Below are 14,570 nucleotides of genomic sequence, written 5' to 3'. Positions count from 1 at the left end.
CAGTGAGTTTCGAAATGTGTTGCCATTGTTGTTGCCCCGTTTGCCATTGCTGTTGCTATAGCTGTTGCTGTTGCTGTTGCTGGCGGGGCTCAGCAAAGCGTACAGCCTCAGAGTCGGAGAACAAATAGACAGCAGAAATGGAACTAAAGTACAAAAACTATTTGATATTTTATGCGGGATTTTAAATTGATCTTAACGAAGCTTAATTGAATGCAACTGTATGTGTAAAGAGCTCTCCATCCAACGCTGGACTCTGGCACAACATGCATACGTGTCATGTGTACATGTGTCCACACATACATACATATGTGAGTACGCCATATTGGAATTTTGTTGCTACAGATCACAATCGCCGAGCGGCGAACGGGCTTCAAAAAAATATGTATTTAACAAAAAAAATAAAAAAATACTGTATACGCTTAAGAAGAGCATACGTACATATAGAAATGCATAACAACAAGTCGTCAGATATATATATATATGTATATATAGTCTGTGTGTATATCGTAATACAATGTGATAATATTCAACTAGAGGATGAGAATGCTGAATACAGAAATTTTTGTGAGGAGTGACTGTCACTGGGCTCAAAACAAATGCGAGCAAGTGTGATGATGTTGATGATGATGGTTCTATTGTCGTATATACATATGTCAGTATATAAGTTAATGGTTATGGAAAAAATATGAAAAATGCTGACACTTGACAAAAGCTTAGGCAAGCGTACTTTGCTTTGCATGAGCTAACTGTACCAAAATTAGGATGAATAAAGAGAACGTTTACTGCAAGAAGACAGCTCTAATGCAACCCTTAGAGCTCATCAAGTAGCAGATACATTTGAAATAAACTTCAAGTCCTCTGCCCATTAACCTTTGAAGCTCTTAAGGTCTCCTCATCTCTTTAATTGACTTCTGATCTTACACAGATGCTATCTTCATTGACTTACGCTTTAACCCACAGCAGCCTTGAGGTCGCAGGATCTGCCACGGTATATTCCCGCACTCCGAGTGCTAAGAGTGCCCACATAATTGCCGTAATCGCAATGCAAAATTATTGTCAGATTATTCACACGCACTGGAGTCACAGTAAACTCCTTAAAAGCATGTGGGGTGAGTTCATGCCTAGTATACTACGACGATCGCGTGCGCATTTTCCATATACGGTTCCCATATTCGACATTGACTATGTTTCCGCTGCCCGCATGTTGAAACCTGCAAAGACAACATCCCATAGACATTGCCACATAGCGCGCCCAAAAGTATCGAATTGTTGGCTGTGAGATTTTCCGCTGTTTGTGTGGAATTTAATGTGCGCTCTTTGAGGCTTAAGCGGTGGGAAATATTTTATTGATCCTTTAGCATTGGGCAAGTATCCTGGGAAGTTTAGTTGCAAAGTTTTTCTTACAATATCAATGCGGGCTAAAGTCATAACTGGGTGGTGGCTTTGTAAGTTGATCGTATAAGAATAGTCAAAAAGGAAATTATTTAACAAACATTTATATTTTGTCAGCTATATAAAAAATATGCAATTCCGATTAGAAATTATTTTTAAGTTTTTCTACCCACATATTGTGGCATTCGATGCACCACCCTCTTCCACTTTCACTATTTAAATACGTTATGCAAAATCTTCAAATCCAACCGAACTGACCCATAGCTTTGCATTGACTAAGTGTCCTAAGCAATCGGTACCAGCATTTGACCAAAAGGTCACACGCGCAACCAAAAACAAAAACTGAACGCACGCCAATTCTGCGAGGGTTCAGGACTCGCTTCAGGCCTTGAGTAAGGGTGACACGCGCAGCTAGAGAGTTTACCGATATCGTTTTTAAAGAAGGTAAAGCGTGCCGTGTGATGCTTGTAACTTGGTGGTGGGAATTTTCAATGAGACCCACATGAGATCGTCTGCCAAACGGGACATTCCAATAGGAATTGTTCTGTGGGAATTTTATGTTGCAAAGGCAGTCAAAAGCAAAACATTTGTGCAAATGCAGGCAGGTGTTGGTACATTATGATTATTCGAGGATTATAGAATAGTTCGTGCAGTATCAGTTTGCTTACATATCAGTTTAACTATTATAAGCAAATATAATACTTAAATAACATGAAATTTACCAAATTAGGTAGCAATCTCAATGTTGTGCAACAATCTCAAACCTTGCATCAAATGTAAAGCCTGTGTGTGTAACATTTCTATTATATAAATCATTAATGAAACATTCATACTTAGATTTTATTAATTTTTTAGGTAATAATTATTATTTTACGAGAGTCCATTTAATAAATAAATAGAGAAAAAATTACAAAAATAAAACAATTCGGGTAAAAACTTTCCCAGGACGTGTTGCTGTTTGCTAACATGCTGGTATTATTATAATTCCTTGAACCCGCTAGAACTGGACGCGAGCAGATTCTCAGGGGCGGCTGAATGCTAAAATATTCCCTTTGACATGTTCTCTTAAGCAGTTAATTGGTTTTCAATGGATTTGTATCAATGTTGCAATAACTTCGATAAAAAAAAAAGTATTAGAACATATGAATAGCACATTTTCCATTTTTTTATCATAATTAACGATCAAAAACCAAAACGATGCCTCATTGGGATTTTTGGTGGATAATAATCCCTGCAACAAATGTTGAGTCTGAGCAATGAGTAATTAATTAAAATAATTATATATTTTCTTTTTTCGTCTAGGCTTAGTCGACATTTTTATTTATTTATCTCTATCTCATTGTCAGTGTTATTGATTTCTTGATGTTAAACGTAGTAATATTTTACAAAAATAGAACAAAATCAGCGTTGTTTAGAATTAAATATTGTGATAGACCGTTAACAAAAAAAAAGTTTGGCAACACATTTTAAAAAAATAAATTATAATGCAGAAATTCAACTCTGAAACAACAGCAACTGCAGAGATTGTCAAATTGTTCTTGCTCTTAACTTCTCTCTTTTCAACCGAGAGCAGTTGGTCCGCCCTGCTAGTGTTGACTCGCTCGCAGCCTCTATAGAGGGCCAATGAAACGTCCGCAAACAAAGTCCAAGTGGGAAATTTTCACGTACCATTCATCATATTCAATGAGTATGGGAAATTCTGTACGAAACCGACTTTTTGATGCAGAGTTGTGCTGAAGCAACTCACTAGCTCGATTCTGATTGGTTGCAGCTGACTGATGCGGGCGTCGCTGCCAGCGAATTGATATAAAAGGGCAATCATCGCGACTTGTGGGCTCAATTAAGGCCACAGGCGCAGACTAGAACGGTTCAGAGTGATCGCAGCGGCATTTAGTGTATGTGCCTGTGTGAGTGAGAGTGTTACTGAGAGATCGTATTGAATAGGAGCTATAAATGTTTAGCGCGTGCGCCAAAAAGTAAATGCAATTAATTCATTTACAACAATTAGTGTGCAGTGCCAATTGATTGTGATTTTGCGCGCACTTTGATTAACAACTAAATGGATTAAAATCAAAACAATAATAGTTGTGTGTGTTTGTTTGCCAGCGAGTGAGTCAGTGAGTGCATAAATTCAAAAATGGAGCACGCCAACTTCGATGATCAAATCTTTGGCGACTTTGGCAGCGGACCGCTGAGTCCCTTGGGCGCCAACAAGCCCTTAATGCCCACCTCAACGGCAACAGTTACTCACAGCAGCTTGCATCCTGTCATGTTGGGCAGTGTGGTTCATGAGCTGTGCAGCCAGCAACAGTTGCAGCGCTTACCCGACTGCAACACCATATTGCCCAACGGGGGCGGATCGCCTGGCTATGCACAAAAACTAGACTTTGGCAACAAGATGGGCTGCTACTCGCCCAGTCAGAAATACGAGTACATCAGCGCGCCCCAAAAATTGATCGAACAGGAGCAGCAGCAGCAACATCATCAGCCTTCGCATACGCATCCTCACGGCCACAACGGCATGCTGCAGCACTATCAGCCACTGAATGGAAAGTTGGAATATTCGCCAAAGGATCAGTACGAACAGCAGCAGCAGCTGCAGCAAATGTACGCCAGCAGTCCACATCACAGTCATGCGCATGCCCATTCCCATGGACATTCCCATGAGGATGTTAGCAATGGCAATGGCCTGCTCGAGCCATCGCCGCTTATGCTCAGCAATGGCGGCGGCAATGTTGCAAACAACAAGCATAAAAAACCGGATGAGCTGTGCGCTCAAATGGATAATGCGACGGCAAACAGCAATGGCCTGCCCAACGGGAATGGTGTCAACAACAATACTGCCAACAACAGTTCCACTCCTGGTGCTGTTGCAGCAGCAAATGGTGGGGGTGTTGCTGCTTCTGCTACTGGGGGAGGCGCCACTGCTGTCGGTGGCAATGCTGCTGGACAGCCTGTGAAGAAGGACGGAAATAATAAGAAGAAAGGCGATCCGAATGGCATCAAAAAGAAGAAAACGAGGTGAGTAATTAACTTAACGACGGGAAATCAATGAAATTATTTGATAATTTATATCCGCGCTACGGGGCGTATGAGTAACATTTGTTGTGGGGGCGCATATTAAAGCCACGGGAGAGCGCATGAAATAAGGATAAAATTAGTAGAAAATATAACTGTACTTGCACAAAAAAAAACTATTTCGATGAATAATAAATTCTATTATAATATTTATCACATTTGGAAAATGTTTATTGTCTAAGCTTAAATTGCGAAACCCTTTTTGAAAACAAACAAGAACAAATATGAATTTTTGAAGAAATGTTTTTTAAGACATATGTTCATTTAATATTATTCATTGCAACCTTAACCTTAACTAATTCGTTAAATTTTGTATTTATTACAGAACTACCTTTACGGCCTATCAGCTGGAAGAGCTGGAACGCGCCTTCGAGCGTGCACCTTATCCCGATGTATTTGCGCGTGAGGAACTGGCTATTAAACTGAATCTTAGCGAATCTCGTGTACAGGTCTGGTTCCAGAATCGTCGCGCCAAATGGCGCAAGCATGAGCCTCCACGTAAAACGGGTTACATTAAGACAAATACTCCGCCAACTGCAGCATTGAATAGCACATTGGCTCCGCCGTTTGCCACATTCCCACAGACGACGACGGTGACGCCACCCGGCAGCATGGATAGCTGGACCAGCTACCAGACGCCGTACGAGCTGAGTCCGCAGTTTAGCTTGCTTTCGCCGGCGGCTAGTCCGTATGGCACTTACTCCGGCCAGTATGGCACTTATGTGCACGACACTCAGCTCTTTCCCATGCGACACTTTGAGTACGGCAGTCCGCCACGTCTAGAGATGAATGGTGGAGCCAATGGTGCAGCCAATGGCACAGGCAATGTAAATGGCCAAGTTGATGCTAGCGAGTCAGCCAATGGCTATCAAACGGCAGATCTCCAGCAACAGCAGCAGCAACTTGATGCCAACAATACCACACAACAGCAACTCGCCGATGGAACACTGGTCACAGTGCATTCCCAGCTCAATGGCAAATATCTCAGTGCCGAGGAGGCCAAGTATGTGCAAGTGCAGTGCCAGCCGCCCACAGGCCTGGACAACAACAATGCGGCCTCTTGCCACATGGACGCACATCATTATGTTAGCGCAGCAACAGCTGCAGCCGCAGCAGCCGTTGCTGCCGGGGGCGGCAACAGCGATGACAACGACAGTGGCATGCAAGCTGTAATCAAAAGCGAAGATGCTACACATCAGCAACAGCAGCAGCAGGCGCAGAGTTATGTGCTGCCGCCTTTTTTGCACTAAGAGAAATGCTCACACACCGGCGACATCAGCAGCATCAGCCACAGCAACAGCAAATGCGTCGACGCCCTATTAACGCCAGCTGCGCAGTTGCAGCGCAGTTCAAGCGGCCATTTTGATTGTTGTTGTTCAGTGTGTAGCATTTCTTAGTATTTCTTTAGTATTTTTGTTAATGTGTACATAAATTATAGAGCGCTGAGCAAATTGCTCTTTAGGTTCCTTTTCTTTAAACATTAAGTAGTCTTAGTGCTAAGGATCGAACAACAAAATCAACAGGTCTTGCCAAAACTTAAGTTCATAATGTCTCTATCGTATTGTTAGTTTTTAGTTTGGGTCTCCCCTACCCGTTTGCATTCCAAATGTGCCTTAATGACAGGTGTATAGCAGTTCTAGTTAACTGTTGTATATTTGCCTTACAAATAAAACTGTTGTGTAAGTAGACAATAAAATGTTAATATATATTCATAATTTGGTATAAATGTTAATACTTAGTTATGTTGTAAATTCTAAATCTATAGCTGCTTCACTAATCTTAGTACTAAACATGCCATCTTTTAATGTACAGTTACAAAAATACATACATATATAAATAAAGAAACTATTTTGTACCAAAAAAAAAAAAATAAACAAAAACCAATAACAGAAAACCGCACAATAATACAGTGGAATAGCTTATAATACTAATTGAACTTTAGTTGCTATAAATAATTGAAGCCATGTGTTTGTTCTTCAGCTCTTGGGCTAAAAGCCCGCTTTGCCTTGTGCAAAAACTTGCTGCCAATCTATGCCCTCGAAAAAGGCATGCGTCTGTAGCTGTTCATAATCCAAGCGTTGCTCTGGTGCCAACTGCAGCAGCTGCTCCAGCAGATCGCGCGCATTATCCGATATCTCCATAGCATGTGAAGGATACTGCACACAGCCGTAGAGCTCCAGGCGGCCAGGATGCGTTGAGCTGAAGGACTGCCAACAAAATTGATAGATTATTAAAAGCCTTGAGAGTGAATTTGGGATCATTGTATCTTACCACACCCAAAAGAAGCTCATACAACACTACGCCGTAACTCCACCAGTCGGAGCGAAAAGTAAGCGGTCGCTCTGGTGCCACAAAGTGCGCATTAAGCGCCACCAGGCTCAACGCCTTGTGCACATAGTTGTCATCCGAGTTGAGTCCTTCATGTTGATAGAAATACGTAAGCAATAGCTGACCATTGCTGCCAAGCAGCAAATTCTCCATATGCAGATCCCGCAATATAACGCCCTTGCCGTGCAGACTATGTATAGCTATGGCCAGGGCACACGCCCACTGACGTAGGCAAGCCTCTGGCAAATGTTGCACCATTGCAGGCTCTCGCTTGGGAGCTAGGGCACCCGCTTGGAAGGTGCTCAATGTATGCGTCACTGACTTGAGCAGCTGCTGCGAATTGCGTAACAAGTCGCTTATATCACTATCTGCTGTAAGTGGCTGTTCCGCTGGGAAAAGCTCTGCATAATTACTGCTTCTATTAACCTGTGGCTCATAGCTTTGTATATAGTCATACAGACGACCGCCCTCCGCATATTTGAGCAACAGAAAGATCTTTTGCTCCGACTGAAAATATGCCAGCAATTGCGTCATATATGGCACATGCTGCGGCAGAAATATGCTTTGCGTTGGAGTATTACTGGCGGGCTTTTCAATGCCCTTCATGACCGCTATAGTATGCGACTGTGTGATGCACTGCACCAACATAACACGCTGACCTAGCACCTGCAACACCTTGTACTTGGCCAGCTGATTCCAGGGGCACTCCAGCTGCGCCACATTGTCCACCTCATCCAGTGAAAGCTGAAACTGCAGCTTACGTGTACTCGAGCCATTCGTTGTGCCATTACGCAAAAAGTTGGAATGGATTTCCTCAGCGCGCGCCAGATACTTAGCTATCTTGGCCTTGGCTATAAATTTGCGATCGTCGTTGCCGTCATGCTTAGAACCATTTAATAACAGCTCGACCCCATGCTTATAAAGCTTGTGCGCCTGCTCATACTCCAAATTGACCTCCGCCTGCACAGCATGACTAAACTCCAAGGCAGCCTCGTAAATGTAGTCGCTGTCCTCGCTCTCGACAGAGGCCATTGGCGTAAGCAGGCGAGCATATTGTTGCTTAGACTTATTTGCATCCAATTTAACTGCTTGCTTATCATTGTTTAGCTGCTGCTGCTGCTGCTCTTCGTTATCGCCGCTTTTTTTGTCGCATCGTGGGTCCAGGGGCGTAATGCCTCCCGCGTCGTGTGGATCGTAGGGCAAGTCGAGTTTATCGCATATTTCAGCTATGGCCCCACTGCCAGGCGGCTTCAACGTACGCTCTACATACAATTTGCGCAGTGGTGAAGCATTTGGTGACTGCGCCTCGCTAAAGAATTGTGTGAATGAATTGCATTTATACAGCGCCGGATGCTGTGCGGCAAAGTCTAGCAGCTGAAGTATGTAGTCCTTGCGGCGCTGTATCACCTCTGCATCGAAACGCTTGAAATAGCTGCTATCTGTTGGCACGGGGAGATTACCCGGCAGTTGCATGCTCCTGTGCCGGCGACTCAGCTCCCGATGTAGTCGCTTAATCTCATGAAACCGTTTCCATACTACCAGACAGGTTAACGCTTGTGGAACAGAGCGAGGGAAAACCTAGAAATATAAACAGAAATTAAATACAGCCTTGTAAATGCATTCATATGACCGTTTTAGCTATTTATAGCTAGTTTTTAACACAGCTGCCTTATTATAAGCTCTGGTTGTCAGCACATGTGAATTTTAGGCAGTTAAGACTACATTTTACTTACAATTGACGTTATCTTATAAATTGTATAGCCGCCTTTATGTTGTTGCGTGTCTGTCACCGTAAAACTATGTATCCAGCCGCCCAGATTCATCCTAACAGCTGTTAGGATGAAAGCCAGCGAAAATTTTCAAAATAAATATTAACTTGTCTTCCTCTTTTAGGCACCGCATAGATGACACTGTGCCGCACTCAAATTGCTGAAAATAAAGTGTTGCTCTTGCGATGTTCGACTGTGTGGTGGCTAGCCGATAGAAAAATAACGTAAAGCAACTATTAACTACGTAAGCACCATCTTTTTTTTGCCGCGCCTCTAGCTCTCTCATTCTCAGAGAGACCGAATTTCGAGCGAAGTTTAAGCAAAGTAAGCATTTGTAAATCATAAAATTTGTAATCGAACATTTAAAACTAAGCCCAGTGCTATAGTGCTAGAAAAATACTGTAATAAACCTATAATTTTACAAAGTGAAATAAAAACTTAAAGAGCGCACGCTCGCTCACAGTGCGTAAATTTATTAATTTTATCCCCCAAACGTTCTTTACTGTACTCGCAGATTCGTGTTAGCGTCCACGACGACATTGAAAACGGCAACCGAAACCGAACGCTTGTCAAGTCAAAAAGCAGTAGAGAAAAAGAAGGCGACGAAGACAGCAGCAGCAGAAATCGACGCCGCACGTACCGGGAGCATTTAAATAATTTTTTCTGTGGATTAATTTAACTAAAAAGGATTTATACACAATGACTGAACGTGAAAACAACGTCTACAAGGCAAAATTGGCCGAACAGGCCGAGCGCTACGATGGTAAGTACAAAGTTAATGGTCGAAAAAGCAGCAAGAAAAATTTTTTGTTAGCGGAGCGCCAACTTTGGGGAGGGGTCCCGGGTCCAGCAAACGTCGACGTCGCGTGGTTCGCTACGTTGAAAATTTTTTGCTGAAAAAGTCTGCACTTTATACAGTTAACAAAAACAAAAACTAGGAATTTATAATTTTGTGGACTTGTGTGTAGGTGAAATGCGACAGCAGAGAAGCGTCGCGGCGTCGTTGATGAGTAGTGCTTCTTCGAAAAGACAGAATAGCAAAGTGAAGAAGAAGATTACAAGGAGGCAGGGTAGCGCAGCGCTGTAGAAAACGGCAAATGAAAGAAGACTGCGGAAAAGAAAAAATGTAAAACAAACCTGATTTTTTACCGGCAAAATTCGCGTGGTTTTCGTTTTGCGTTGGCTTTTTGCAATAGCTAAGCAACTTTATTTTGCATTTTAAATCTGCTAGAGCGATAGTTGCTTGAAAAAAGAAAGGCAATAGTATAGGGAGAGGGGTGGGGACAATTTTCAAATTGAAATTTTGTGTATTTAGCGTTGGGAGCTGATAGGCGCGCGCGAGGGCTGCGCGACAGTCAAACTGAGTTGGTTGCTAAGGGCTGCTTTTGTATTAATTTTTTGTTGCCAAGGCAAACTTTGTATGCATGAAAATTTTGGAATTAGTAACCTGACTGTATATTTAGTTGCAGCATAGTTTTGTTACATATTATAATAAACTTGCGGCTGGAGTTTCCCCCAAAAGCAGCTAAATCGATGGGAGGCCGAACTTTCGTCATTCTCTTTTCTCTTGGTTTCTCTTTTTCGCTCACATTCAACGCCGCTCAAAATGTGCTTTTGTTGCGCAGCAGCAAGGCGACGACGAGACTTCGTCATCATGCGAAAAATCAATGAATGAATCGATTGTGTCTGTCGTGGTACATTTGCGGCAAGACCGGCTGCTGTCCCTTAACCTTAATGCATACATTTATCTTATGCTCCAGCTCAATGTAAATATGTAACTGATTTGTAAATCGCGCAAATAATTCGCAGTCATTTGGCAACTCTACTTTGTTAGTGCGAAAAAAACAAAAATGAAACGATTTGCATTAGCATTACTCATGCTTCTGTGCTGTGTGCGCATGTGTGTATGTGTGTGTCTATGCCTGAGAGCGCGAGAGAGAGAAAAAGAGAGAGCGAGTCCAAAGAGAAAGACACACGCAGCACGCACACATCTACATGCTCTACCCACATCGCAGTCGGCGCCTTTATTGTTGCTTGCTGCTTATTTAATTAAAAATACTTCAATTAATTAAAATGCTCGCAATGCAAAGCACTAGACAGCACAGCAAAGCAACGCGTTTTGAAACAGGCACAACCAAAAAAGAAAAAAGCGCGCGCATCCAGCAAAATTGCCTTGCAATGCGTTGCCGTGTGCGTTAAAACGAGATAACTAGTGTAGTGTGCCGTGTTGCCGATGACGGGCGAAGCGCTGTGTCTCTGCCGCAATTCCCAACACAGTGACGGCCATAAGAGTTTGCTAATGTTTGTTGCATTATGTTTGCACATGCACACAAGAGTAAAATAATTACAACTTACAACTGTAACTGCCGGCAACATTATCTTTATGGCAATGTTATGCTATTGCTGTAGCGCCTCAGCTAGACAAAGAAGTCAATCAACTATTAGCAACAACTACTACACACACACATGCACGCACGCACACATACACGTGAACAATTGTGTCTGTATCACATGTTTTTCTTCTTATTTTCGCCTGTGTGGCGCTGAAATAAGCACTTGGCGTTGGCCTTGTCGCACTTGCGACTGCTTTGGCACACAAATACAGACGCATTTCTCCAGGCAGCAACGATTACGGTGGCGGCAGCCGGCAACGGTCTGCCCTGCCTGGCTCGTTTAGCCCCACCAAGCACCACCCCTCTTTCTGCCGCTCACTTCTAGTATAATTTTACGCTGCCCCCATATTACCAACTCTATAGCGTCTTCTTCACCCTTCAAAGTACGTTAATGTTAGCAGGGGCAGCAGCAACAATAGCAGAACTTTTTACTAGCCTTAAGTGTGCTGCTAGATTTCAGGTGCTAACTGCTGCTGCTCCCGCATGTTCTAGATGCTTTTTTTCGAGGTCGCCGACGCGCAGTTGACGTTCACCTCAATGTCGTCAATGAAAACAAAAAAGAGAAAGAGAAAAACTAGTAGAGTCGTAAAAGTACTTGCACAAGTACATTTGACGGTTTTAGTTTTTCCTATGTTTAATTACAATTTTATAACAGTAATCACGCACGATTTTTTTCTTTTATATTGCTCAGCATAAAAACAAACACTCATATGCTGGTTGGTGTATGTATGTATTGTGAGTGTGGGAGCAGACACACCCACAGCCCACGCATAAAAAGCATAAGCTGCGCTCCTTTTGTGTCAGTTATTCCTTTGTCATTTACATTCGCCTCTTTTTCGAGTATTTTGGCGTGGCGCGCCTTAGAAAATATAGTATTAGTATTGAGGCATACATACATACATAAATTTGCCTGTACTTATGCATGAGTGTTTGTGAGTGTGTAGGTGGGTGGTCGTAGGGGTTGAGTATTTGATTTGATTGGGCGTCGTGCCGGGTTCGCTGTTGACTTTGGCTTTGCGTCGCATTTTGTGGGTGGCGTTTTTCTTTGTCGTGTCTTAGTAATTTCTATTTGGTTAACGTTTTATTTTTGGGCATGTGCCTAATCATTTTGCAGTGTTTTGTCATTTGCTTTAATTATGCCTAGGCTCAATCATTCACACACTAAATGTTAAATGTAATATACATATATATGTGTATATATATGTAGCATTAAAGTTTAGTGTGCCATTGCCAAACAACAATTTGAAGTTCAGTGGAGAGGAGCAGCAATAGCTATGAGAGGTTGCTGCTAAATCGAGCTGCATGAATCACGCACACACAACTTTATTCCAATTTTCACAGTCACACTAAACATGAACAACAAAATTCCTACTGTGTGCAAGTGTTAGGAAGGGAGGAGAGGGAGGTGGGTGGCTGCTGGGGTACACAGCACGTACGTCAGCTGCCATGCTCATGGTGAGAGCACAAATTGAAATGCAAGCAATGTCAAAAATTACACTTACACTACACATAACTTGACGCTGATTCGCCTCAGTGTATGTCTCAATGTGTGCGTGTGTTATCAGCTAGCAGCTAGCAAACTAAAAAGTTCAGTGGCGGCTACTGCAACTCGCCGCCTGTACTGTCATTGCAAATACATGTGATTCATGACACGGTTTAAAATATTGGTGACGATGTCGCCTAGCGGTAACGTGTAGCTAGAACACATTGTTCGTTCTCTTCCGTTGTGGAATATGACATGATTATCAGTGATATGACAACCATGACTACGATGACTGTTTATGGTCATATTACATATGCAGTAATGAAATGTGTGGGGTAATTTCAGCTTATCATAGAATTTATGCTTAGGTCAAGTCCTTAAACGTTTTGCTTACATTTCTCTCGTATAATTTGTAATTTTGCAGAAATGGTCGAGGCCATGAAGAAGGTCGCCTCGATGGACGTTGAGCTGACCGTTGAGGAGCGTAACTTGCTGTCGGTTGCCTACAAGAATGTGATTGGTGCCCGTCGTGCCTCATGGCGCATCATCACTTCCATCGAACAGAAGGAGGAGAACAAGGGTGCTGAGGAGAAATTGGATATGATCAAGACCTATCGTGGTCAGGTGGAAAAGGAGCTGCGCGACATCTGTTCGGATATATTGAATGTGCTCGAGAAACATCTCATTCCATGCGCCACATCCGGCGAAAGTAAAGTATTCTACTATAAGATGAAGGGCGATTACCATCGCTACTTGGCCGAATTCGCTACCGGTTCGGATCGTAAGGATGCCGCAGAAAATTCATTGATTGCCTATAAGGCAGCAAGTGATATTGCCATGAACGATCTGCCACCAACACATCCCATTCGTTTGGGTCTGGCATTGAACTTCTCGGTAATATATATATTAATCATTTTCAATAGTACTGTTTGTCATTAATCGAACTTTGTACATTTCAGGTCTTCTACTATGAGATCCTTAACTCGCCGGATCGTGCTTGCCGCTTGGCGAAAGCTGCTTTCGATGATGCCATCGCTGAGCTGGATACGCTTAGCGAAGAGAGCTACAAAGACTCTACACTCATCATGCAGCTGCTGCGAGACAACCTCACATTATGGACGTCCGATATGCAGGCAGACGGTGAGTAGCGAAATCCATTTTCCACAGAAAGACAAAAGCCAGAACACAATAATAATCAAAAATATATGTATCTTGCATTTGTTTTCTCTAAATTGTAGACTCCACAACAGGTGATGGCGAGACCAAACAGGAGATTCAGGATGTTGAGGATCAGGATGTGTCGTAATTTAAGTAAACCCCCGCCCTTCCATTTAAAACCACACACAAAACAAAAAAAAAACATATACCTTCTAAAGTAAATATAATACATATAATATATATGCATACAACAACAAAAAACGAAAAAGATAAAGATAAAAATAATAACAAAATCAAGCAACCGGGTAGTAAGCAGCAGCAGCAACAACAACACCAACTCCAATAATAATAACAAACAGGAGCAACAGCAGCACCAGTCAGTCAATCAATCAAGAGCAACGATCAGAGCGCGGCAACAACATCAACAGCTTAGCAGCAAATTTAGGCAAGCATATAAACAGAAGAAGTAGAAAATAACACTTGCAACAAAAATGAAATTGATACACGATAGAAAGCAGAACAAGCGGCACAAACTCCAAGGGTGTTGATCGTGTGATGCGTTTTTGTGGCATAGAAGATCACGAATGCGCCGCCGACGCGCCGCCAGCAAGGTTGTCGTTGTCGCCGTCAATGTCGCACCCTTGAAACAAAACAAAGCTACAACAAATAAAAATACTACATTTGAAATTTTTTGCATTCAAGAAAGCATTATATTATATTTAAATAAATATTATATTTAATTCTGAGAAGCAAAAACAAAATAAACTTCATTTCAATAACAACAAACAAAGAAACGACAACAAACTAACTAACACATACTATTCACAAACACATGCATGCAAACATACAAACAAACACACACAGGCACTGCATTTGGCGGCTTGGAAAATTCATTTTTCGCAACAATTTAAAAATCAGCAGCAGTGAAAAACACGCATTAAGTTTAAACAAACGAACACAACTTCAACT

The 14,570-nt window shown here is 42.3% G+C and overlaps 3 protein-coding genes across 3 annotated transcripts; 2 read left to right on the top strand and 1 right to left on the bottom strand.

The window, feature by feature from the left end:
- The first annotated feature begins 2,928 nt into the window (after positions 1 to 2,928).
- On the top strand, positions 2,929 to 6,347 carry LOC108603591 (segmentation protein paired). The gene is made up of 2 exons (XM_017992532.2): positions 2,929 to 4,413; positions 4,796 to 6,347. Exons 1-2 carry the CDS (start codon positions 3,530 to 3,532, stop codon positions 5,718 to 5,720), a joined length of 1,809 nt encoding a protein of 602 aa, XP_017848021.1. The 5' UTR covers positions 2,929 to 3,529; the 3' UTR covers positions 5,721 to 6,347.
- A 10-nt stretch (positions 6,348 to 6,357) lies between these two features.
- LOC108603590 (ribosomal protein S6 kinase delta-1) lies at positions 6,358 to 8,707 on the bottom strand. The gene is made up of 3 exons (XM_017992531.1): positions 8,532 to 8,707; positions 6,742 to 8,376; positions 6,358 to 6,677 (listed from the first exon to the last, which is right to left on the bottom strand). The coding sequence occupies exons 1-3, from the start codon at positions 8,619 to 8,621 to the stop codon at positions 6,459 to 6,461; spliced, it is 1,944 nt and encodes a 647-aa protein (XP_017848020.1). The 5' UTR covers positions 8,622 to 8,707; the 3' UTR covers positions 6,358 to 6,458.
- A 92-nt stretch (positions 8,708 to 8,799) lies between these two features.
- LOC108603592 (14-3-3 protein epsilon) lies at positions 8,800 to 13,803 on the top strand. The gene is made up of 5 exons (XM_017992533.1): positions 8,800 to 8,891; positions 9,082 to 9,330; positions 12,868 to 13,337; positions 13,403 to 13,583; positions 13,682 to 13,803. The coding sequence occupies exons 2-5, from the start codon at positions 9,267 to 9,269 to the stop codon at positions 13,747 to 13,749; spliced, it is 783 nt and encodes a 260-aa protein (XP_017848022.1). The 5' UTR covers positions 8,800 to 8,891; positions 9,082 to 9,266; the 3' UTR covers positions 13,750 to 13,803.
- Positions 13,804 to 14,570: the final 767 nt, after the last annotated feature.

Source organism: Drosophila busckii, chromosome 3R (genome assembly GCF_011750605.1).
Source record: "Drosophila busckii strain San Diego stock center, stock number 13000-0081.31 chromosome 3R, ASM1175060v1, whole genome shotgun sequence".
NCBI lineage: Eukaryota > Metazoa > Arthropoda > Insecta > Diptera > Drosophilidae > Drosophila > Drosophila busckii.
Note: the sequence above shows the minus strand (reverse complement) of the source record. Positions and strands in the feature narration are given on the sequence as shown.